The 26,628-nt window shown below is 42.8% G+C and overlaps 1 protein-coding gene across 2 annotated transcripts in view; it reads left to right on the top strand.

Annotated features, from left to right (window-relative positions):
• Window positions 1-25,747, top strand: part of LOC139413583 (RNA-binding motif, single-stranded-interacting protein 2-like) — a 59,850-nt gene extending 34,103 nt beyond the window's left edge. The window contains exons 6-14 of one of the 2 annotated variants that reach the window (XM_071161105.1): window positions 3,350-3,429; window positions 12,818-12,927; window positions 18,760-18,803; window positions 19,077-19,170; window positions 19,469-19,519; window positions 19,846-19,956; window positions 20,201-20,281; window positions 20,451-20,538; window positions 21,644-25,747. In XM_071161105.1, the coding sequence (XP_071017206.1) occupies window positions 3,350-3,429; window positions 12,818-12,927; window positions 18,760-18,803; window positions 19,077-19,170; window positions 19,469-19,519; window positions 19,846-19,956; window positions 20,201-20,281; window positions 20,451-20,531 (652 nt within the window). In that variant the 3' untranslated portion in view covers window positions 20,532-20,538; window positions 21,644-25,747. Of the gene's footprint in view, window positions 1-3,349; window positions 3,430-12,817; window positions 12,928-18,759; window positions 18,804-19,076; window positions 19,171-19,468; window positions 19,520-19,845; window positions 19,957-20,200; window positions 20,282-20,450; window positions 20,539-21,622 lie in introns of both variants that reach the window. The other variant, XM_071161106.1, reaches the window with a different exon arrangement.
• Window positions 25,748-26,628: the final 881 nt, after the last annotated feature.

A 26,628-nucleotide genomic window follows, 5' to 3' on the forward strand; every position in this document is an offset into this window, starting at 1 on the left:
GATGGGTAGCTCAGCACTGAGAGGAAGCTCAGCACTGAGAGGAAGCCCAGGCAGGTAGTTGGATCTAGCAGATCCTGGCTGACTGGAGAATCTGGAAGAGTCTGGTCGACTGGCAGATCTGGAAGAGTCTGGTCGACTGGCAGATCTGGAAGAGTCTGGTCGACTGGCAGATCTGGAAGAGTCTGGTCGACTGGCAGATCTGGAAGAGTCTGGTCGACTGGCAGATCTGGAAGAGTCTGGTCGACTGGCAGATCTGGAAGAGTCTGGTCGACTGGCAGCTCTGGCTGCTCCATGCTGACTGGCTGCCCCATGCTGACTGGCAGCTCTGGCTGCTCCATGCTGACTGGCTGCTCCATGCTGACTGACAGCTCTGGCTGCTCCATGCTGACTGGCAGCTCTGGCTGCTCCATGCTGACTGGCTGCTCCATGCTGACTGGCTGCTCTGGCTGCTCCATGCTGACTGGCGGCCCTGGCTGCTCCATGCTGACTGGCGGCCCTGGCTGCTCCATGCTGACTGGCGGCCCTGGCTGCTCCATGCTGACTGGCGGCCCTGGCTGCGCCATGCTGACTGGCGGCTCTGGCGGCTCCTTGCAGACTGGCAGCTCTGGCGGCTCCTTGCAGACTGGCAGCTCTGGCGGCTCCTTGCAGACTGGCAGCTTTGGCGGCATCCTGCAGACTGGCAGCTCTGGCGGCTCCTTGCAGACTGGCAGCTCCCTGCAGACTGGCAGCTCCTTGCAGACTGGCAGCTCCTTGCAGACTGGCAGCTCTATGCAGACTGGCAGCTCTATGCAGACTGGCAGCTCTATGCAGACTGGCAGCTCCTTGCAGACTGGCAGCTCCTTGCAGACTGGCAGCTCCTTGCAGACTGGCAGCTCCGAACAGGCGGGAGACTCCGGCAGCGCTGTAGAGGCGGAAAGCTCTGACAGCGCTAAACAGGCGGGAGACTCCGACAGCGCTGAAGAGGAGGAAGGCTCTGGCAGCGCTGGACAGGCGAGGCGCACTGTAGGCCTGATGCGTGGTGCTGGCACTGGTGGTACTGGGCCGAGGACACGCACAGGAAGCCTGGTGCGGGGAGCTGCTACCGGAGGGCTGGGGTGTGGAGGTGGTACTGGAAAGACCGGACCGTGCAGGCGCACTGGAGCTCTTGAGCACCGAGCCTGCCCAACCTTACCTGGTTGAATGCTCACGGTTGCCCTGCCAGTGCGGCGAGGTGGAATAGCCCGCAGTGGGCTATGCAGGCGAACCGGAGACACCGAGCGCAAGGCTGGTGCCATGTAAGCCGGCCCAAGGAGACGCACTGGGGACCAGCTGCGTAGAGCCGGCTTCATGGCATTAGGCTCGACGCTCAATCTAGCCCAGCCGACACGCGGAGCTGGAATATACCGCACCGGGCTATGCACCCGCACTGGAGACACTGTGCGCACCACTGCATAACACGGTGCCTGTCCGGTCTCTCTAGCCCCCCGGTAAGCACAGGGAGTTTGCGCAGATCTCCTACCTGGCGTAGCCATACTCCCTGTTAGCCCCCCCCCCCCCAAGACATTTTTGGGGCTGCCTCTCGGGCTTCCTTGCCAGCCGTGTTCCCTCATATCGCCGGCTCCTCTCTCCGGCTGCCTCTGCTCTCCTAAGTGCCTCCACCTGTTCCCATGGGAGGCGATCTCTTCCAGCCAGTATCTCCTCCCAAGTGTAACAGCCCTTGCCATCCAAAACGTCCTCCCATGTCCATTCCTCTTTACGCTGCTGTTGCTGCCTGTTGACACGCTGCTTGGTCCGTTGGTGGTGGGTGATTCTGTAACGGTTTTCTGTATGAGAAGGAGAGTCGGATCAAAATGCAGCGTGTAGATTGCGATCCATGTTTTAATAACCAAACGTAAAACACGAATCAATACAAACACTACAAAATAAAGAACGTAATGAACGTAACGAAAACCTAAACAGCCCTATCTGGTGAAAACACATAGACAGGAACAATCACCCACAAACACACAGTGAAACCCAGGCTACCTAAATATGGTTCCCAATCAGAGACAATGACGAACACCTGCCTCTGATTGAGAACCATATCAGGCCGAACATAGAACTGGACAAACTAGACATGTAACATAGAATGCCCACTCAGATCACACCCTGACCAACCAAAACATAGAAACATACAAAGTAAACTATGGTCAGGGTGTGACAGCACAGTACAATTTTTTTTGCCAAATAAGAATATACCCACTTCTCCAGGCACTCCTACACCACTGATTAGCAGAGAGGGGTAAGTTGAACCTAAGGGGTAAGTTTAGCCACCCTTGTATCTAGGAAACCATAACCAAAATGAATCATTTGACCAAATATTTTGTAAGAGGTCATTATTTCATGGAGTCAGTGAAGGAAGAAACCACATGAAAAAATGGTTAGGTCCAAAAAACAGATTTTCACCAAGTCAAATGAATCTATTGTGTTAGAGGTCTCATGATGCTTGTATCTAAACCAAAGTAAATCATTTTAAGATTGGGTCTCTATAAGCTTCAATATGAGGTCCTAAACAGAATGAAGTGCATCCTTTTAGCCAAGGCTATAAATTAGCATTTTTCATTGGTAACACTGTTCCTCCCAACTATAAAAAGTTAGGAGCACCACATGGCATTGAGATACAACCTATATTGGTCCTATATGAATTCTAGCTACTTTTGAAGCACATGGTATGCACTAGAAACTAATATCTGACACTGTAAAGACATTAATTTATTCTAAAAGCTAAAATGTTGATACAAATACCTGTCATTGAAATTAATAAGTCATTTGTGGAATATTAGGTTTCTACATTGTGTAAAAGCATAATTTTCCGAAGGAGATGCATTACATTGACAATTGTACACTGTCTCTTTAAAAATGTCAGGCTTGTGATGACATGCAAGAGATTTCTCATTCATTCATTGCTCTGATTATTGATCTCCTGAAGAAGCTAACCATCACACTACCATGGCCATGCTTGACCGTTGGTATGAGGTTCTTACCGTGGAATGCAGTGTTTGGTTTTCGCCAGTCATAATGGGACCCATGTCGTCCTGAATGTTATACTTTTGCCTCAACTGTCCATAGAACATTCTTCCAAGAGTCTTGATGATCATCCAGTTGCTTCCAGGTGCTTTTTGGCAAACTGTTTGGTTGACATGGGTCCTAATGCTCCTAATGTTTTGTACACTCAGTGTATTTGTTAGAAGGAATACTATATTTCCCCTGGCTGAGTGATACTCAATGTACAAATGTGTTCAATTTACCCTTCTCTTCCCTACATGCTATATCAGCAACAACAAGGGTCACACTGGAGTCTAATGGACTTGAATGTTTGACTTTGTTTCAGGATGGAGTCCACAGAGAAGTGTGAAACCATTATTCAACATTTTAATGGCAAATTCATTAAGACTCCACCAGGAGTTCCAGGTGAGCAGATCTCTCTACCTGTCTCATCTATGTGTTCTCCACCTCGCCCAGATGTTATGATACCACCTCAGTCATTCACTTCAGGTTGCAAATCAAGAGCTGTGTCCAGAAACAATCGCTATCCCCTACGCCCTACAAATGTGTGGAGATCTGAGAGGATTGGACCGATATAAGCAATATGGCAAAACTTCAATCTAGCCTACACTATAAAAAAAAATCTAGTTGTTTCAACTAAATATTATTAAGTAACTAGTTCCACTGTATTTTTTTTGTTTACAAATATGACTGTGGACCTAGTTACACACAGACAGTGCTTATAACATACAATGTTTTCAACTTACATGTTTTATACACGTTGACACACAGTCTTTTATTTAGGTAAGATGTCAAAAATGATCGTTTCTAGCTCACTCCTTTCTCAATTGAAAATCATTCCCCCCTCCTCAATCAATCAATCAATCAATCAAATGTATTTATATAGCCTTTTTTTACATCAGCTGAGATCACAAAGTGCTATACAGAAACCCAGCCTAAAACTCCAAACAGCAAGCAATGCAGATGTAGAAGCACGGTGGCTAGGAAAAACTCCCTAGAAAGGCAGGAACCTAGGAAGAAACCTAGAGAGGAACCAGGCTATGAGGGGTGGCCAGTCCTCTTCTGGCTGTGCCTGGTGGAGATTATAACAGTACATGGCCAAGTTGTTCAAACGTTCATAGATGATCAGCAGGGTCAAATAATAATCATCACAGTGGTTGTAGAGGGTGCAACAGGTCAGCACCTCAGGAGTACATGTCAGTTGGCTTTTCATAGCCAATCATTCAGAGTTAGAGACAGCAGGTGCGGTAGAGAGAGAGAGTCGAAAACAGGTGGTCCGGGACAAGGTAGCACGTCCGGTGAACAGTTCAGGGTTCCATAGCCACAGGCAGAACAGTTGAAACTGGAGCAGCAGCACGACCAGGTGGACTGGGGACAGCAAGGAGTCATCAGGCCAGGTAGTCTGAGGAATGGTCCTAGGCCTCAGGTCCTCGAGAGAAGAGAAAGAGAGAGAGAGAGAGAGAGAATTAGAGGGAGCATACTTAAATTCACACAGGACACTGGATAAGACAGGATAAATACTCCAGATATAACAGACTGATCCTAGCCCCCCGACACATAAACTACTGCAGCATAATTACTGGAGGCTGAGACAGGAGGGGTCGGGAGACACGGTTGCCCCGTCCGCCAACAGGGCCAACCAGGCAGGATATAACCCCACCTACTTTGCCAAAGCACAGCCCCCACAACACTAGAAGGATATATTCAACCACCAACTTACTACCCTGAGACAAGGCAGAGTATAGCCCACAAAGATCTCCCCCACGGCACGCACCCGAGGGGGGCGCCAACCCGGACAGGAAGATCACGTCAGAGACTCAACCCACTCAAGTGACGCACACTTCCTAGGGACGGCATGGAAGAGCACCAGTAAGCCAGTAATAGGGATAGAGGCAGAGAATCCCTGTGGAGAGAGGGGAACCGGCCAGGCAGAGACAGCAAGGGTGGTTCGTCGCTCCAGTGCCTTTCTGTTCACCTTCACATCCCTGGACCAGATTACACTCAATCATAGGACCTACTGAAGAGATGAGTCTTCAATTTTATTTAATTTTATTTCACCTTTATTTAACCAGGTAGGCAAGTTGAGAACAAGTTCTCATTTACAATTGCGACCTGGCCAAGATAAAGCAAAGCAGTTCGACACATACAACGACACAGAGTTACACATGGAGTAAAACAAACATACAGTCAGTAATACAGTAGAAACAAGTCTATATACGATGTGAGCAAATGAGGTGAGATAAGGGAGGTAAAGGCAAAAAAAGGCCACGGTGGCAAAGTAAATACAATATAGCAAGTAAAACACTGGAATGGTAGATTTGCAGTGGAAGAATGTGCAAAGTAGAAATAAAAATGATGGGGTGCCAAGGAGCAAAATAAATAAATAAATAAAATAAAATAAATACAGTAGGGAAAGAGGTAGTTGTTTGGGCTAAATTATAGGTGGGCTATGTACAGGTGCAACAATCTGTGAGCTGCTCTGACAGCTGGTGCTTAAAGCTAGTGAGGGAGATAAGTGTTTCCAGTTTCAGAGATTTTTGTAGTTCGTTCCAGTCATTGGCAGCAGAGAACTGGAAGGAGAGGCGGCCAAAGAAAGAATTGGTTTTGGGGGTGAGCAGAGAGATATACATACTGGAGCGCGTGCTACAGGTGAGGGATGCTATGGTGACCAGCAAGCTGAGATAAGGGGGGACTTTACCTAGCAGGGTCTTGTAGATGACTTGGAGGGTTTGGCGACGAGTATGAAGCGAGGACCAGCCAACGAGAGCGTACAGGTTGCAATGGTGAGTAGTGTATGGGGCTTTGGTGACAAAATGGATGGCACTGTGATAGACTGCATCCAATTTGTTGAGTAGGGTATTGGAGGGTATTTTGTAAATGACATCGCCGAAGTCGAGGATTGGTAGGATGGTCAGTTTTACAAGGGTATGTTTGGCAGCATGAGTGAAGGATGCTTTGTTGCGAAATAGGAAGCCAATTGTAGATTTAACTTTGGATTGGAGATGTTTGATGTGGGTCTGGAAGGAGAGTTTACAGTCTAACCAGACACCTAGGTATTTGTAGTTGTCCACGTATTCTAAGTCAGAGCCGTCCAGAGTAGTGATGTTGGACAGACGGGCAGGTGCAGGCAGCGATCGATTGAAGAGCATGCATTTACTTTTACTTGTATTTAAGAGCAATTGGAGGCCACGGAAGGAGAGTTGTATGGCATTGAAGCTTGCCTGGAGGGTTGTTAACACAGTGTCCAAAGAAGGGCCAGAAGTATACAGAATAGTGTCGTCTGCGTAGAGGTGGATCAGAGACTCACCAGCAGCAAGAGCGACATCATTGATGTATACAGAGAAGAGAGTCGGTCCAAGAATTGAACCCTGTGGCACCCTTATAGAGACTGCCACAGGTCCGGACAGCAGACCCTCCGATTTGACACACTGAACTCTATCAGAGAAGTAGTTGGTGAACCAGGCGAGGCAATCATTTGAGAAACCAAGGCTGTCGAGTCTGCCGATGAGGATGTGGTGATTGACGGAGTCAAAAGCCTTGGCCAGATCAATGAATACGGCTGCACAGTAATGTTTCTTATCGATGGCGGTTAAGATATCGTTTAGGACCTTGAGCGTGGCTGAGGTGCACCCATGACCAGCTCTGAAACCAGATTGCATAGCAGAGAAGGTATGTTGAGATTCGAAATGGTCGGTAATCTGTTTGTTGACTTGGCTTTCAAAGACCTTAGAAAGGAAGGGTAGGATAGATATAGGATAAAGACTTAAAGGTCGAGACAGAGTCTGCGTCTCTCACATGAATAGGCAGATCATTCCATAGAAATGGAGCTCTATAGGAGAAAGCCCTGCCTCCAGCTGTTTGCTTAGAAATTCTAGGGACAATAAGGTGGCCTGTGTCTTGTGACCGTAGCGTACATGTAGGTATGTACGGCAGGACCAAATCGGAAAGATAGGTAGGAGTAAGCCCATGTAATACTGCAAAGTTTAACAGTAAAACCTTGAAATCAGCCCTAGCCTTAACAGGAAGCCAGTGTTGAGAGGCTAGCACTGCAGTAATATGATAATTTTTAATGTTTGATAATGTTTTTATTTATTTGTAATAATGACAATTACAACAATACTGAATGAACACTTTTATTTTAACTTAATATAATACATCAATCAAATCCATTTAGCCTCAAATAAATAATGAAACATGTTCAATTTGGTTTAAATAATGCAAAAACAAAGTGTCGGAGAAGAAAGTAAAAGTGCAATATGTGCCATGTAAAAAAGCTAACGTCTAAGTCCCTTGCTCAGAACATGAGAACTTATGAAAGCTGGTGGTTCCTTTTAGCATGAGTCTTCAATATTCCCAGGTAAAAAGTTTTAGGTTGAGGTTATTATAGGACTATTTCTCTCTATACCATTTGTATTTCATATACCTTTGACTATTGGATGTTTTTATAGGCACTTTAGTATTGCCAGTGTAACAGTATAGCTTCCGTCCCTCTCCTCGCCCCTACCTGGGCTTGAACCAGGAACACATCTACAACAGCCACCCTCGAAGCATTGCTACCCATCGCTCCACGAAAGCCGCGGCCCTTTCAGAGCAAGCGGAACAACTACTCAAAGCCTCAGAGCGATTGACATTTGAAACGCTAGTAGTGCGCACCCCGCTAACTAACTAGCCATTCCACCTCGGTTACACCAGCCTAATCTCGGGAGTTGATAGGCTTGAAGTCATAAACAGCGCAATGAATGAAGCATTGCGAAGAGCTGCTGGCAAACGCACGAAAGTGCTGTTTGAATGAATGTTTATGAGCCTGCTGCTGCCTACCACCGCTCAATCAGACTATCAAATATCAAATCATAGACTTAATTATAACATAATAACACACAGAAATACGAGCCTTAGGTCATTAATATGGTCAAATCCGGAAACTATCATTTCGAAAATAAAACGTTCCATATTTTATCTAACGGGTGGCATCCATAAGTCTAAATATTCCTGTTACATTTCACAACCTTCAATGTTATGTCATAATTTCGTAGAATTCTGGCAAATTAGTTCGCAACGAGCCAGGCGGCCCAAATTGTTGCATATACCCTGACTCTGCGTGCAATGAACGCAAGAGAAGTGACACAATTTCCCTAATTTAATATTGCCTGCTAACATGAATTTCTTTGAACCTGTCTAGGGCTAGCGGAACCCCTCGCCAACAGCCAATGAAATTGCAGGGCGCCAAATACAAATCAACAGAAATCTCATACATCAAATTTCTCAAAAGTATTAGGCACCATTTTAAAGATAAAATTCTCGTTAATCCAGCCACAGCGTCTGATTTCAAAAATGCTTTACAGCGAAAGCTCCAGAAACGATTATGTTAGGTTACCACCAACTCACAGAAAAACCCAGCCATTTTTCCAGCCAAAGAGAGGAGTCACAAAAAGCACAAATAGAGATAAAATTCATCATTAACCTTTGATGATCAGATGACACTCAAAGGACTTCATGTTACACAATACATGTATGTTTTGTTTTGTAAAGTTCATATTTATATCCAAAAATCTTATTTTAAATTGGCGCGTTAAGTTCAGTAGTTCCAAAACAGTAGTTCCAAAAGTGATATTGCAGAGAGCCACATGAATTCACAGAAATACTCATTATAAATGTCGATGAAAATACAATTGTTAGACATGTAAATATAGATACACTTCTCCTTAAAACCTCTTAGAGACATGTGAGACGCTAGCGTCCCACCTAGGCAACAGGAAATGGAAGTGCGCAATGCCAAATGCTAATAGTATTCGATAAAACTCAAACTTTCATTAAAACACACATGCAGGGTACCAAATTAAAGCTACACTCGTTGTGAATCTAGCCAACATGTCAGATTTTTAAAATGCTTTTAGGCAAAAGCATGAGAAGCTATTATCTGATAGCATGCAACACCCCAAAATACCTGAAGGGGACATAAACAAAAGAATTAGCGTAGCCGGCGCTACACAAAACGCAGAAATAAAATATAAAACATTCATTACCTTTGATGATATTCTTTGTTGGCACTCCTATATGTTCCATAAACATCACAATTGGGTCTTTTTCCCGATTAAATCCGTCCATGTATGCCCAAAATATCCATTTGTATAGCCTGTCTGGTTCAGGAAAAAGCTCCGTTCCAAAACGCAACGTCATTTTTTAAAATTATATAAGTTGCCTATATTCTTTGACAAAACACTTCAAACTACTTTTGTAACCCAACTTTAGGTATTTGTAAACGTTAATAATCGATCAAATTGATCACTGGGCGATCTGTATTCAATAGCAGCTACTCAAGAAAACGTTGTCCTTTCTCTCTCTTCCAAAAGTCTCTTCCTGTATGCTGGACGAAATGAAGGATCTATTTGTCATTACACAAAGGATTTTTGTCAACGAAAATGACGTTTTTGGCGACATCGTGTGGAAGTTGTAGGAACTGCAAGCTCCCGGCTATATATTTTTGCTTGCAATAAACAATTCAGAGACTGGCGGATTAATACTTTTCTGTGGTTTTTGTGACCAGGTTTTTCTTGGGATTTCGCTTGCTGTTCACGTTCTGTTATAGTCACATACATTATTTAACCAGTTTTAGAAACTTCAGAGTGTTTTCTATCCACACATACTAATCATATGCATATACTATATTCCTGGCATGAGTAGCAGGACGTTGAAATGTTGCGCGATTTTTATCAAAATGTTGAAATAATTCAGGGGAGCTTTAAGAGGTGAAGAGTTGATGCGCTGCAAACTTTTTTTAATAGCATAATTTTTAATATTTGGGCTTGGGGAGGGTTTCAAGTCAGTTCGAGTCAAAAGGCTCAAGTCCAAGTTAAGTCATGAGTCATTGGTGTTAAAGTCGAGTTGCAAGTCATCATATTTGGGACTCGAGTCTGACTCGAGTCCAAGTCATGTGACTTGAGTCCACACCTCTGCCAAGAGGTAAAATATATAGTGAAAACAATAGACCTCCTAAAACCTTGAGGAACATTGAAATTTACATTTGATTTGTCAGTGGACAAACCATCCACAGAGACAAACTGATATCTTTCTGACAGATAAGATTTAAACCAGGCCAGAACTTGTTCATGTAGAATAATAGTTTCTAATCTCTCCAAATGAGAGCCTTGGTCTGACGCCATTAAAGGTCATTTACCATCTTCACGAGTGCAGTTTCATGTTCTCAGTCAATTTACCTGGTAAAATACCAGGTAAATAAAATTAAAATAAAATAACAATAAATTGTTAGTCTTCAGGAAGGCAGTGAGTTGCTGTGCAGGCCGATAGTTTTTATATGTTCTGGGTCAACATTTGGCTTTTTCAAGAGAGGCTTTATTACTGCCACTTTTATTGAGTTTGGTACACATCCGGTGGATAGGGAGCTGTTTATTATGTTCAACATAGGAGGGCCAAGCACAGCTCTTTCAGTAGTTTAGTTGGAATAGGGTCCAGTATGCAGATTGAAGGTTTAGAGGCCATGACTATTTTCATCATTGTGTCAAGAGATAAAGTATTAAACAACTTGAGTGTCTCCCTTGAGCCTAGGTCCTGGCAGTGTTGTGCAGACTCAGGACAACTGAACTTTGGAGAAATACGCAAATTTAAAGAGGAGTCCATAATTTGCTTTCTAATGATCATGATCTTTTTGTCAAAGAAGTTCATGAATTTATCACTGCTGAAGTGAAAACCATCCTCTCTTGGGGAATGCTGCTTTTTAGTTAGCTTTGCGACAGTATCAAAAAAATGTAGGATTGTTCTTATTCTACTTAATTAGGTTGGAAAAATAGGATGATCGAGCAGCAGTGAGGGCTCTTCGATACTGCACGGGCCTGCCTTTCCAAGCTAATCGGAAGATTTCCAGTTTGGTGTAGCACCATTTCCTTTCCAATTTTCTGGAAGCTTGAAGGGCATCTACAAAATCTTTGGGTTGTCCGAGAATTTATAGCATGACTTTTGATGATCCTTGGTTGGGGTCTGAGCAGATTATTTGTTGCGATTGCAAACATAATAAAATGGTGGTCCAATTGTCCAGGATTATGAGGAAAAACATGAAGATCCACAATATTTATTCTGCGGGACTAAACTAGGTCCAGAGTATGACTGTGGCAGTGAGTAGGTCCGAAAGCCTTTTGGAGTGGGTCTGTGGACTTTTCCATGTGAATATTAAAGTCCCCAAAAATTGTAATATCTGCCGTGTCTACAAGATCTGATAGAAATTCAGGGAACTCATTGAGGAACGCTGTATATGGCCCAGGAGGCCTGTAAACAGTACCTATAAATAGTGATTTAGTAGGCTGCATAGATGTCATGAGTAGAAGCTCTAGCTTTGGTTTTGTAAATGTTAGCAACACCTCCGCCTTTGCGGGATGTGCGGGGGATATGGTCACTAGTGTAACCAGGAGGAGAGGCCTCATTTAACACAGTAAATTCATCAGACTTGAGCCATGTTTCAGTCAGGCCAATCACATCAAGATTGTGATCAGTGATTAGTTAATTGACTATAACTGCTTTGGATGTGAGGGATCTAACATTAAGTAGCCCTATTTTGAAATGTGAGATATCACAATCTCTTTCAATAATGACAGGAATGGAGGAGGTCTTTATTCCAGTGAGATTGCTAAAGTCAACACCGCCATGTTTAGTTTTGCCCAACCTAGATCGAGGCACAGACACGGTCTCAATGGGGATAGCTGAGCTGGCTACACTGACCTGTGCTAGTGGCAGACTCCACTAAGCTGGCAGGCTGGCTAACAGCCCGCGTTCTGGCCTGCACCATATCTCATTGTGGAGCTAGATGAGTTGGAGCCCTGTCTATGTTCATAGATAAGATGAGAGCATCCTAATTGAATGAACATACAGTACAAGACAAATTGAGCAAACACATAATTTGAAATTGACAGAATTTTTGCCTACGTTTTCTCATATTTGGACCAACTAAAAATGTTAAGTTCAGGTAACACAGAAAAGTTGAGTAAAGGAAAAAAAGTCTGTGGAACCAGTTACATAATAATAAGTAGTTGAAACTTCTAGATTTGTGGGTGTTATTTTTAAAGTGTATATCAGAGTTAAAGGTAGAGCTAACACGATATTGCTTAAACCTATTAAATCCTTGCAGATCTCCACACGTATCTAGAGGTTAGTAGTCTTGGAAACCCGGACCTAGGAGCACTAGGTCTGGGGAGGATGTCTAAATCTCTTGGACATTTCGAAAAAGGAAAAGCATTTTTTTTCCGATGAACGTCCTCTTCAGACAGACAACTCTCCCAACAAATCGTAGGTGGGGCTTAAAATACGGGCAGGAATTTTGCTCATGGTTAGCTAGGGAAAAGTATAAGTGGGATTGTGACATCACCCCATTGAAGTAAAACATTTAAAGGGTTAGGTTATGGTTGTGGTTAAGGTTAGGGTTAGTGTGAGGGATAAGGTTAGGGTATGGACGTACCAAGGATCCCACTTAGAATCTACCGTTTAGCTAGGGCAAAAAGCAGATACGGCAGTGATGTCACCGGTGACGCACGTCCCATTTCCAACACCTCTCTGTCCCAACTGATGCTGGAACTTCTAAAGACATATAAGCTGGAGCATTGTTATGTTGGTGGAAGCCATCCATCTGTCTAAGGAAACTAAGAGGTTAGGGGCTAGGATTTTTGTCTGAACAAGTCCTTGGTCTCTGATCCCAGGCTCCTGACTTTACCTCTCAACTCTTCCAGTGGATTATTATTCCTAGCCTCCCATTGAATTCACCCTCTGATTTCATCTGTTTCTCTCCCCACAGTGCCCCCTGAACCATTATTGTGCAAGTTTGCAGACGGGGGACAGAAAAAGAGGCAGAACCAGGGGAAGTACCTTCAGAATGGCAGGCCCTGGGCCAGGGATGGAGAGATTGTGAGTGGCTGATTACACGGGTGGAGGATTTCATGTATTTATTTTTTAGAGTTAGAGACTGCATGTTAGTTCCAAAAAAACTTTAAACAAGAGGTCATTGTCAAAGCAATATAGAGCTGGAATCTGATCTCACATGGATTGTGTGTCTAACCCTAAACATTCATAAAGGGGCAGTGCAGTTAAAAACCTTTTTTGTGGTCGAAATTACACTCTGAAGTTGTGAAAATGAAAATGCCCTTTTTGTGTAAGAGCTGTTTTAAAAAATGCCTGGAATTTCAACCTGTTCAGGTGGGATGGAACTTTTTGCCCACATCATGACTTTGCAATGTGATCAGATTATAATATACCAATGAATTTTCATCTGGGTAAGAGGATGGGTTCTAGACCATCCTATTAGCGGATCAGCTCTGACCAGCTGGTCTTTACTGACATTTTCAACCTATCCCTGATCCAGTCTTTAATAGCAACTGGTTTCAAGCAGACCACCATAGTCCCTGTGCCCAAGAATTCCAAGGTAACCTTCCTTAAATGACTCTCGCCCCGTAGCACTCACATCTATAGCCACGAAATGCTTTGAAATACCATCATCCCAGACACCCTAGACAACTCCAATTGCCCCAACAGAGCCACAGATGACTCAATCTCTATTGCACTCCACACTGCCCTCACCCACCTGGACAAAAGGAATGCTGTTTATTGACTACAGCTCAGCATTCAACACCATAGACCCCTGCAAGCTCAACACCAAGCTCAGGACCTTAGGACTGAAGCGGCGTGAGGGTAGGTAACAAGCGGCGTGAGGGTAACCTCCCCAGGCGGTGAGGGTAGGTAACAACACATCCACCACGCTGACCATCAAAACTGGGCCCCTCAGGGGTGTGTGCTTAGTACCCCCCTGTACTCCCCGTTCAACCACAACTGCATGGGCACGCATGACTCCAACACCATTATCAAGTTTGCTGAAGACACAACAGTGGAAGGTCTGATCACCGACGACGATGAGGCAGCCTATAGGGAGGAGGTCAGAGACCTGGCAGTGTGGTGCCAGGACAACAACCTCTCTCTCAATGTCAGCAAGACAAAGGAGCTGATCGTGGACTACAGGGAACGGAGGGGAGAACACGCCCCCATCCACATCGATGGGGCTGTAGTGGAGTGGGTCGAGAGCTTCAAGTTCCTTGGTGTCCACATCACTAAGGCAATAACATGGCTCATCCTCGCCCTACTAAAGCAGGAAGTACCAGTGACTCTCTCAATACGTAAGCGGTCAGATGACATGGATGCTATGCTACAGGACTGTTTTGCTACCACAGATTGGAATATGTTCCGGGATTCATTTAAAAAATATTTCACCTTTATTTCACCTTTATTTAACCTTTATTTAACCAGGTAAGCTAGTTGAGAACAAGCTCTCATGTACAACTGCGACCTGGCCAAGTTAAAGCAAAGCAGTGCAGCAGAAACAACACAGAGTTACATGGAATAAACAAGCGTACAGTCAACAATAGAACAAATGGTCTATATACAGTGTGTGCAAATGGCATGAGAAGGTATGGCAATAAATAGGCCATAGTAGCAAAGTAATTACAATTTAGCAGATTAACACTGGAGTGATAGTTGAGCAGATGATGGGCAGATGATGGTGTGTAAGTAGTGATACTGGTGTGCAAAAGAGCAGCAAAGTAAATAAAACAATCTGGGGATGAGGTAGGTAGATTGGGTGGTCTATTTACAGATGGACTATGTACAGCTGCAGCGATCGGTTAGCTGCTCAGATAGCTGATGTTTAAAGTTAGTGAGGCTGTCAGGTTCTTTCAAAATCGAACCCAGAAGCAGACCAGGACAAGGAGAGTAGGAAGAAGGTGAGTATTTATTTACAAGTGAATGTGAATGGGTAGATATATCCAGGTGGCGTAGCGGGCAGCGGTGGTGAGTTGATGGGAGTAAATAGGTGGATCCAATGGGGTAGCGGAATCCTCCGACGACCAGGCGGGAATGGGGTAAATGATCCGGGAGAGTAACTGAAGAAAGAACAAACGGAGGTAAGTTTAAGGCAAGCAATACGTAAAAGACAACAAAACTAATTCTATCCAACTTGAGGCTGATACTATGGCACAACATACTGTTCATGGCTAACGATCCGGCAGGGAATGGATGTCAGGTCAGAGCTTTTGAAGGGGAGAGGTGATCATCAGGACAGGTGTGCAGATTACTGATGGGATACAGGTGCGGGTGAACATCGATCTCCCAACAAGCTAATTCGCCCGGCAACCAGACAGGGTGCATTCCAGGACACCGGAGACACACTCCAGGACAGAAACACAGGCAAACACAGACTCAGGAAGCGGGATTCGTGACAGAGGCAAATGTAAGTCTCCAGCATCAGCGATTTTTGCAATTCGTTCCAGTCACTGGCAGCAGAGAACTGGAAGGAAAGGCGGCCAAAGGAGGTGCTGGCTTTGGGGATGACCAGTGAGATATACCTGCCTGAGCGCGTGCTACGGGTGGGTGTTGTTATTGTGACCAGTGAGCTGAGATAAGGCGGAGCTTTACCTAGCATAGATTTGTAGATGACCTGGAGCCAGTGGGTCTGGCGACGAATATGTAGCGAGGGCCAGCCGACTAGAGCATACAGGTCGCAGTGGTGGGTGGTATAAGGTGCTTTAGTAACAAAACGGATGGCACTGTGATAGACTGCATCCAATTTGCTGAGTAGAGAAATTGGAAGCTATTTTGTAGATGACATCGCCGAAGTCGAGGATCGGTAGGATAGTCAGTTTTACGAGGGCAAGTTTGGCAGTGTGAGTGAAGGAGGCTTTGTTGCGAAATAGGAAGCCGATTCTAGATTTGATTTTGGATTGGAGATGTTTGATATGAGTCTGGAAGGAGAGTTTACAGTCTAGCCAGACACCTAGGTATTTGTAGTTGTCCACATATTCTAGGTTTGAACTGTCCAGAGTAGGGATGCTAGTCGGGCGGACGGGTGCGGGCAGCGAAAGGTTAAAAAGAGTCATCCAATGGCATTTAGGAGCTTACTGTACCACCTTAGTCACCGGCTTCATCAATATGTGCATCAATGACGTTGTCCCTACAGTAACCATACGTACATTTCCCAACCAGAAGCCATGAATTACAGGCAACATCCGCACCGAGCTAAAGGCTAGAGCTGCCGCTTTCAAGGAGCGATACACGAATCCAAACGCTTATAAGAAATCTTGCTATGCCCTCAGACAAGCAATCAAACAGGCAAAGTATCAATACAGGACTAAGATTGAATCCTACTGCACCGGCTCTGATGCTTGTCGGATGTGGCAGGGCTTGAAAAATATTACGGACTACAAATTGAAACCCAGCTGCGAGTGGCCCAGTGAACTTACCAGACGATCTTAAATGCCTTTTATGCTTGCTTCGAGGCAAGCAACACTGAAGCATGCATGAGAGCATCAGCTGTTCCAGACGACTGTGTGATCACGCTCTCTGTAGCCGATGTGAGCAAGACCTTTAAACAGGTCAACATTCACAAAGCTGCGGGTCCAGACAGATTACCAGGACATATACTCCAAGCATGCGTGGACCAACTGGGAAGTGTCTTCACTGACATTTTCAACCTATCCTTGATCGAGTCTGTAATACCTACTGTACATGTTTCAAACAGACCACCATAGTCCCTGTGCCCAAGAAAGTGAAGGTATCCTGCCTAAATGATTACCGCCCCGTAGCACTCACTTCAGGAGCTATGAAGTGCTTTGAAAGGCTGGTCATGGCTCACATCAATACCATCATGCCGGAAACCCTAGACCCACTCCAATTCGGATACCGCCAACAGATCCACAGATGACACAATCTCAATCTCACTCCACACTGCCCTTTCCCACCTGGACAAAAGGAGCAGCAATGTGAGAATGCTATTCATTGACTAGAGCTCAGCATTCAACACCATAGTGCCCACAAAGCTTATCACTAAGCTATGGACCTAAACTAAACACCTCCCTCTGGAACTGGATCCTGGACTTTCTGAAGGGCCGTCCCCAGGTGGTAAGGGTAGGCAACAACACATCTGCCCCGCTGATCCTCAACACTGGGGCCCCTTAGGGGTGCATGCTTAGAACCCCTCATGTACTCCCTGTGCACACATGACTGCGTGGACAAGAACGACTCCAACACCATCATTAAGTTTGCAGACGACACAACAGTGGTAGGCCTCACCGACAACGATGAGTTAGCCTATAGGGAGGAGGTTAGAGACCTGGCAGTGTTAGCAAGACAAAGGAGCTGATCGTGGACTATAGGAAAAGGAGGGCCGAACATGCCCCCATTAACATTGACGGGGCTGAAGTGGAGCGGGTCGAGAGTTTCAGGTTTCTTGGTGTCCACATCACCAAGATAGTTGTGAAGAGGGCACGACAACACCTTTCCCCCCTCAGGAGACTGAAAAGATTTGGCATTTGTCCCCAGATCCTTAAAAAGAGAGCATCCTGACCGGTTGCATCACCGCCTGGTATGGCAACTGCTCGGCACCTGACCATATGGCACTACAGAGGGCAGTGCTTAACACGGAAGCCAAACCAGCTGTGCGCGAGCGCCATCATGCATATATTTATTTTGTCCCCCCACACCAAACGCGATCACGACACACAGGTTAAAATATCAAAACAAACTCTGAACCAATTACATTAATTTGGGGACAGGTCGAAAAGCATTAAACATTTATGGACATTTAGCTAGCTAGCTTGCTAGCTAATTTGTCCTGTTTAGCTAGCTTGCTGTTGCTAGTTAATTTTTCCTGGGATATAAACATTTAGTTGTTATTTTACCTGAAATGCACAAGGTCCTCTACTCTGACAATTAATCCACACATAAATGGTCAGCCTAATTGTTTCTAGTCATCTTTCCTCTTTCCAGGCTTTTTCTTCTCTTTATATTGCGATTGGCAACTTTCATAAATTAGGTGCATTACCACCACTGACCTCGTTCGCCTTTCAGTCACCCACGTGGGTATAACCAATGAGGAGATGGCATATCTCCTTCTATAAACCAATGAGGAGATGGGAGAGGCAGGACTTGCAACGCGATCTGCGTCAGAAATAGAACTGACTTCTATTTTAGCCCTTGGCAACGCAGACGCTCGTTGGCGCGTGCGAGCAGTGTGGGTGCAATAATTGAAAAATCTAGATTTCTAAATTTATTTTGCAACACTCGCACACGCAACTCGAGCGGTGTAGTCAGCCTGTAAGGCCCAGTACATCACTGGGGCTAAGCTTCCTGACATCCAGGACTTGTATACTAGGCGGTGTCAGAGGAAGGCCCAAAAAATGGTCAAAGACTCCGGTCACCCAAGCACTACCGGAGCACCAAGACCAGGGTCAAAAGGCTCCTTAACAGCTTCTACCCCAAAGCCATAAGACTGCTGAATAATTAATCAAATGGCCACCCGGACTATTTATATTGACCCCCCTATGCATAGTCACTTTACAAATGACCTCAACTAAGCTGTATCCCCGCACATTGCCTCGGTACCAGTACCCCCTGTATATAGCCTTGTTAATGTTGTATAATTTTCTTGTGTTACTTTTGCTTATTTTTTTAATATATTTTTTTCACTTTAGTTTATTTGGTAAATATTTTCTTAGTTCTATTTCTTGAACTGTATTGTTGGTTAAGGGCTTGTAAGTAAGCATTTCACCGTAAGGTTGTATTCGGCGCGTGTGACAAATAGCATTTGATTTGCTTTGATTTATTAGAAATACAGTGATGATTTAAAAACATAATTGATTTTATATGTGATTGTTTCCTTTACGTCTTTATTCTGACTTATTTGTGTTGTTTTCCCAGGGAGGGATGACGCTAGCATATGACCCCACAGCCTTACAGAATGGGTGAGTATAGAGAGACAAAAACAGAAAGTCAGCCCACCAACAAAAACAAGTCATGTGTTTGTGGTGAACTATTGACTCCTGGTAGACACAGAAGACATTGCAACACTACTTTATTTTATTGCAATCATCTACTTCAATGTAACATTTTGTAGTTCTATCATCTGGCATCACTTGATAATTACTTTCATGCACATGTGATTATAAATGCTTATTAATGTAAATTCTATAATATAATTTGACATGCATACATCTTGATTTGTGTGTGTTGTGCAGGTTCTATTCGTCACCCTACGGTCTGACCCCAAACCGGATGATCGCCCAGACGTCCCTCTCTCCCTACATGCATTCACCCATCTCATCCTTCCAGGTCAAACACTGAACACACACACATGCACACACACACACACACACACACACACACACACGCACACACACACACACACACACACACACACACACACACACACACACACACACACACACACACACACACACACATCGCTACCACCACCACCACCAAACCACCATTCACAAACGCATGGAGGATATCTCTGTAGGCGTAGGAGCTATGTCATTTTTGTTTTTCTATCCATATTCAGATTTCATCTCCACTCATTCTGTGCTTGTGTGTAAAGATCCTGTATTTTCCTCATCCCTCTTTCCAGCTACATAGTCCCTCCTGGATGCACCACCAGTCGTACCTCATGCAGCCTGCAGTGAGTATTAAATAGTGTGATCTACCTCTGCTGCTGCAGCTTCCTCCTTACTATTCTCTTTATATCTGGTTAGCTTGCAGTTCTGCTCATCTATCGCTCTATCTCTCCTTTTTTCTTTGTCATTCTGTGTCTTTATATTCCTGTCTCTCTCTCTCTCTCTCTCTCTCTCTCTCTCTCTATAATCATGTCTCTGATTTATTGGCTATTTGTCCTTCTCTTTGTTGGAACCCCCCTCTCTCTTTTCCCCATCTCTCTCCCTCCACTTCTCTCTGTCTCACACAACCACTCTCTCTCCTTCCCTCTCTCTTCCTCCACCTCTCTCTCAGGGCACAGTCCTGACTCCGACCATGGACCATGCTATGTCCATCCAGCCCACCTCCATGATGGGCACCATGACCCAGCAGCTCAGCCACCTATCCCTGGGCGGCACGGGCACGGTTAGTACCCTACAGATACCCACTCCACCTCCCACTCCACCCCTTCAACTACCCACTCTACCCCCCCCCCCCCCCCCCCGTTGGTCCCCTAGTCTCATCTCAAGACTAAAACTAAAACACATTGAACTGAATCAAGTTGTACTGAATTGAAGTTGAAAGTGAAGAAAGCAGTTGCCTGTGTCTCAGTTGGATCTCTACACAGAAATAATGACTGATGATTTATTCTCCTCTCATCCTGTCACAGTTTATGCCTGCCAACACAACTATGCAGGGGACATACATCCCCCAGTACCAACCAGTGCCTCCCTCCAGTGTCCCTGTAGAGGTGAGACTCCAACCAACACCATAAGAATTAACTATGCAGAACAAGTTAAGGGGATGACAAAAGGGGGCTTATTTTACAAACGAGTTCAAAACCATGCATTTACTTAAGCAGTTTTTAACTCAGGGACCTGTTATTACTGTTCCACTCCATTTTCTTCCTTTTCTTGCAGGAGAACGGAGGACAACAGCAACAGGTTGCTATGGAGACACCTGCAGAACACACAAACTACTCATACCAGCACACCAAGTGAAGCTAAGGTAGGGTTATTAACCCCTCCCTGTGCGTATATCTGCTAACTTAGTTCAATCAATCAATCAAATGTATTTATAAAGCCCTTCTTACATCAGCTGATGTCACAAAGTGCTGTATAGAAACCCAGCCTGAAACCCCAAGCAGCAAGCAATGCAGATGTAGAAGCACGGTGGCTAGGAATAACTCCCTAGAAAGGCAGGAACCTAGGAAGAACCCTAGAGAGGAACCAGGCTCTGAGGGGTGGCCAGTCCTCTTCTGGCTGTGACGGGTGGAGATTACAACAGTACATGGCCAAGATGTTCAAACGTTCATAGATGATCAGCAGGGTCAAATAATAATCATCACAGTGGTTGTAGAGCGTACAACAGGTCAGCACGTCAGGAGTAAATGTCAGTTGGCTTTCATAGCCGATCATTCAGAGTTAGAGACAGCAGGTGCGGTAGAGAGAGAGAGTCGAAAACAGCAGGTCTGGGACAAGGTAGAACGTCTGGTGAACAGGTCAGGGTTCCATAGCCTCAGGCAGAACAATTGAAACTGGAGCAGCAGCATGACCAGGTGGACTGGGGACAGCAAGGAGTCATCATGCCAGGTAGTCCTGAGGCTTGGTCCTAGGGCTCAGGACCTCGAGAGAAGAGAAAGAGAGAGAGAGAGAGAGAAAGAGAGAGAATTAGAGGGAGCATACTTAAATTCACATAAGACACCGGATAAGACAGGATAAATACTCCAGATATAACAGACTGACCCTAGCCCCCCGACACATAAACTACTGCAGCATAATTACTGGAGGCTGAGACAGGAGGGGTTGGGAGACACTGTACAGTACTACAGTGTACAGTACTACTTATATGTTGTCCTTGCCTACTAGGTCCATGTCAGAACATTACATGTTGGTGCCAATTAATGTTAACATGGTTCACTTAAAACAAAAGCTTGTCAGATATTGACCACCTTCAAAAAAAACATGTATTTATTTATTATTGATCAGCATTCTGTAAATATTATGATTTACACAAATACAGTATGATATGGAGAATTGTTACATTTTGTATGTTACATCGACAGTATTATGTAAAGGGAGTAGTGTGACAGAGGTAGGTGTGTGTTTTGCAGCTGGTGATCAGGAGGCCATGTTGCAGACTGAACCCCAGAGAGTTGCTTCGCTACAGGAGGATAGCAGAGCTCCACACAACACCACCAAGCCTCGGACTTGAACACGGATGACAAAAGCAACACGTGTGTGCTTTGAAAAAGAAGACAACACTTATTTCGTTGGGACTTTTCCTCTCTCTTCTTCAAGGATCGATCAACCAAAGGTTGCAATGGAAGCTTTGATGTCTTTTAATAACTGAAAAAAGAAAAAAAGTTGAACAAAGAAACAAATTAGGAAAGGGATAAAGACAGAGCATTATTTTTGTGCATGTAATATAGCAAATTTGTATTTTTAAAAAAGCATTCTGGAGTTTCAGAGTGATACAAGGAAAAGAGTAACAACACAATGTGTCTTTAATTTTTGGGTAAAATATGCAAAAATGTATTTTAATTGTTTTATGTCTGTTTTTTGACATTCTATTCACAGCAGTTGGACAATGTTTTGTACAGATTTTAAAAAGTAAAAAAAAACATTTAGTTGGTATAATATTTCTAGTGTAGGCTACTTTTAAGAATGGAAAATGCGAAACACACCGTTTAAAGCTACTTCTCCCTTAAACTGATCCAGTAAGGCTAAGTTCAGTTAACTCACTGGCAGATGGTTACATTAATTATTTATAAATTATTTAAAATAACATCAAACTTAAACTTTATAATGCATTCCCTTCATAAACATTCAGAATGTGTTATGAGCAGAGGACAATCATGATCATTCTTATTTATATGTACATCATAGTTCTATTTTTTGATATTTGGAAATATTCAAACATGTCACTTGCGTATTGTGTAGATTTTATTTAATTAAATTCTTTATTTAACAAGTCCGGTAAAAGCCAAACACTGGCAATAAACATATTATCACTTGTAAAATAATTCATAGGAGCTAAATTATATAAAAAAGTAAAAAAAAATCTGATATTATTGTAAAAACAAAAAATGTACTATTGTTTTTTTGGTTATAATGCAATATGACACATCCAAATTTCACCTTCTATTTAAAAAAAAACTTGAGACAAATTGGATTGTCTGAAAGTTACAATATTATTTTCAACATTGAATAAATTATTACTATTACTATACTATACAATAACAAGGTCCTCTCTCTATATTCAAAGGAAAAATAAGACAGTACATAAAATGCAAACTCTTTTGAAATTATTACCTACATTTATTCACTGCAATTATGCTTGAATTCACAGATAATATAATAAATATTCTACAAAATAGTTGACCTGGTTTATGTGTTGGGTGCGAGAGTTCATGTCCCAACAGTGTCCATAAGAAGTGGTTTTAAGCGGTTTTGTTCTGGTAGCTGTTCAGATGTCCATAGTGAATTTTACCTTTTGTACAAAGTAGACAGACAAATAATTGGACATGCCTTAGAATTGAGCAGTTGGATTAGGATGAAATATGTGTACAAAAGAGTGCAATTGTTTTGATTTAAAAAGCAAAACAACGAGGGGAGTTAAAAGTAGGTCTAAAAAGAGTCCAGACCTTTGTTGTTGAGAAAGGGAGCTGCAAGTATTTATCTATGCTGCTGTTGTCTCCTGAGTTTTAATTCCTGACAAAAGTTAAGTATGTTTTCTCTTTTTGGGCTTTCACTTGAACCCTTCTGAGCTATCATACCTTTTGTTGTTGTTCTAAAACATATTTTATATTAATTTCTTTACAGTAATCTAGATTTTATAAGTAGGGAAAGATCTTTCCAAGAGTTTAGATGTAAGCTTTTTTTCTTTTGTAAGTGATTCATAGGATTTTTTGATTGTGTCCGTGCATTTCCACATGGTCCATACAAACAAAGAGATGATTTTGTGTTTCTTCAAGTTGATTTCCGTTCCAGAGCACTGTGTTGCTCACTATGATATCATTTTTCAGGCCCGTGTGAAATTGTTTTTAACTAAAACGCGTCCACATCTATCCTAGAGACACTAAATTAAACTCAATGACAACCATGCCACCTTGCCCACCTTCCCAGATCAGTCCAGTGGAGATGTACATGTCTAGGGTAAACACATTCTATTGTATCTGTCAGAGAGAATGATGATGCTACCCAGAAAACACATAACATAACATGAAAGTGCCATTCAAAACTAACTGTCCCATAACAAACTGTTCCACAGAAGTTAACTTAACATTGGATGAATTCATTCTAGTTTCAACAAAGACAAACATTTGTGAAATTGGTGGGTTTTGTTAGGAATTCTGACCAGTGTTTCTAAGCCTTAACTGTAACATACTTCAGAAGGGGAACCCTGTTTCTCCTCATTGATGGCAATTCCTTTCAATCATGGTTGAGGGTATGGCCAAGAAAAGATCATACAGATGCCATCAATATCAGATGTTATGTTGCCATGATATTATAAAGGACTGCGTTTAACATACCTTGTTAAAACCTAGTGTTACCCTAGTAAACATCCCCCCATCACACTTGATCTCGGGTTTTCGTCATTGTTCAGGATGGATGACATCAAAGTTACTGTTTCTTCTTCATTGTGCATCTCTGAACCTCTCTCCACCTACCAAATGTTTTTTTTATGATTATTTATGTCTGCAACACCAAAGATGATGAAGCCATCCAACTGTCAGGAAAGTCAGACTTTCTATCTTGGAGACAAATGCTGCTCTCGTCTCTATTGGCATACGTAACTAGAATGATGCTGTAGTAACAACCTCTCAAAGTGGCAGTACCCTGGTAGATGGTAAACAAGCAATATGTTTCACTTAAGTTCTGAATGTGTTGAGTGTTGAATAGAGAGTCATAGATATGTGTGCTTTGTTTTATCGACATATGCTCGTTTCAGTTTGGTACACCCAAAGAAAGACCAGTGTATGGTGTCTTTAATACAGAGAACAGGGGCAGGGGCCTACTTTGCTTTTTTAGTGTCAATGATGAGAGCTGAGCATTTATCTCTTTCTGTAAGTACTAGGACTTTTGTATGTGCTCTTTTTGGTTGAGCTGTTGTCAAAACCATAGTTATTTCCTGTTTCCACTTCTGTTGCGTGTTTTGTGTGTCTTGTGATCTGTCCAGAAAATACAAAAGTGATCACTTGCAGGTTTTAAGCTACAGTGCACCTCATGAAGGAACATTTGAGAATGTTGTGAGAATGTAGTACTAGTCAGGTAATCCATTATGTCATTATGATGAATGCTGTTAAAGTCATCCAAAATACATATTTGTTAGTCATCTTCAGACCTAAAAGCAGTCTATTGTCAAGATGACTCTATCTGTTCTGTAGATCCAAATATTGATTTTGGAGTGAACGATCACTTTAAGTTACACTCTCCATAATTAACTGTAAATCATTGTCTGAGCGAGCACGCTTTAGGCTATTGTATATTCCTTGCTGCGTATCTTTGACAGGTATCTTATAATACTTCGGAAAAATACTAAGAACAGGATGTGCAACAAATGTTGAACTTGCACTTATTTTCAATCCATGTTTATGTACATGAAAACCCTAATACCTAGCATTCTCTTGTCTTTGTCTTCGCTTGTTGTCCAGATCATGTAGCTTCAATGGCTAATGTCATAGTTTCAAAATGTTTTGCTGCTAAAATGGGATGTCCAAGCAGTGGATAGATGGGAGCCAAATTGTATGTTCAAAATTGTCTTACTTAAAAGTAGTAAATTGGATTCAAGTATAGTTAACATGAGCACATTTTTTATTATATTTTAGACACATTTTGTGAAAGTTGTACTCAGAGATAACACGCTATTTGATAGTTGTTTTGGAATCTCTTCGGTAATTCACCAACTTTGTGTGAGAAATCTGACATTTTGAACATACTGCCTCATCTCGCTCACTGCTTGTAAACATTTTCCTTATTTATACAAGAACACATTTTGTACAGTTTGTTAAAGGAGAGAGGTTTCGTTATTTGGTTAGTTTGCTAGTAAGCTGGTTAGTCACTTGGCTACTTCGTCTTCCTGTGACAGAGATGCTCAAGTAACCCTTGTTTTTATTCATTGGAAATATATGTTTTGTTTCCTTTCTGTCTTGGTTTTACTCTTTGAATATGAATATGTCAATTTTCTTTTTTAATAAAAAAAATCTTGTTTTTAATGGTTGTATTCAAAAACAGTTCCAAGAATACAATGGGGGAAAAAGACACAAGTCAATTACATAAATACCAAGTTTATTTTAGTGTTGAACAAATTGTATTGTGTTTGTTCAATATAAATGTTTCATGTGGTAAGCAAAGTGTTTGATACCCATGAAAAAGGTGCAAGCTCCTTCCTCTTTAGGTTATCATAGTAATACCCAAACATAATTGTATTGACCAAGCCTTGACATTGTAATAATGCTACTGCATTCAAAATGCCATACATTGCCCTCTCAGTTAAGTCACAATAGAACTTGTAACTGATAAACCAATATTCTGATCTAATATGATCGTTCATTTCACTTCTTCCCTTTTGATTTAAAGTGATTCTGTATGTATCTGTATGTATCTGTATGTATCTGTATGTATCTGGGTATGTATCTGTGTAGCTAAAAGCTACTCCTACAAGATGCAGAGCCTTCACGTCCTTATAGAAACCACTCTAACCACATTGTAGTCTCAAACTTTATCTTGCCATACCAGGAACCGTAGGAATATATATATAGCATCACCTATGTAGATTGATAAAATAACTGACAATAGAATCAACTCTAGCGAACATATTTGAAGATACTCTGTCGTATCAAAACTACAATTAAATGTTTTTAACTCAACCCTGCTGAGTTCCAAAGACTTCCTGAATCCACATGATACATGTAGTTTAGGAAAACAGGAAGGAGATATATTTACAGAAAGATTGCATGCTTTGAAAGAGACCGTGTCAGTGGTAACTTGTTTTATTTTCTTTGGGCTGAATTGACGACAGACAGGAAGTGTAAATCTGTTTTCCTGAAGACTAGAGAGATCAATAAGTTAAAGTACCATACTGTCTTAGGCCTCA

This window comes from Oncorhynchus clarkii, chromosome 7 (assembly GCF_045791955.1).
Source record: "Oncorhynchus clarkii lewisi isolate Uvic-CL-2024 chromosome 7, UVic_Ocla_1.0, whole genome shotgun sequence".
NCBI lineage: Eukaryota > Metazoa > Chordata > Actinopteri > Salmoniformes > Salmonidae > Oncorhynchus > Oncorhynchus clarkii.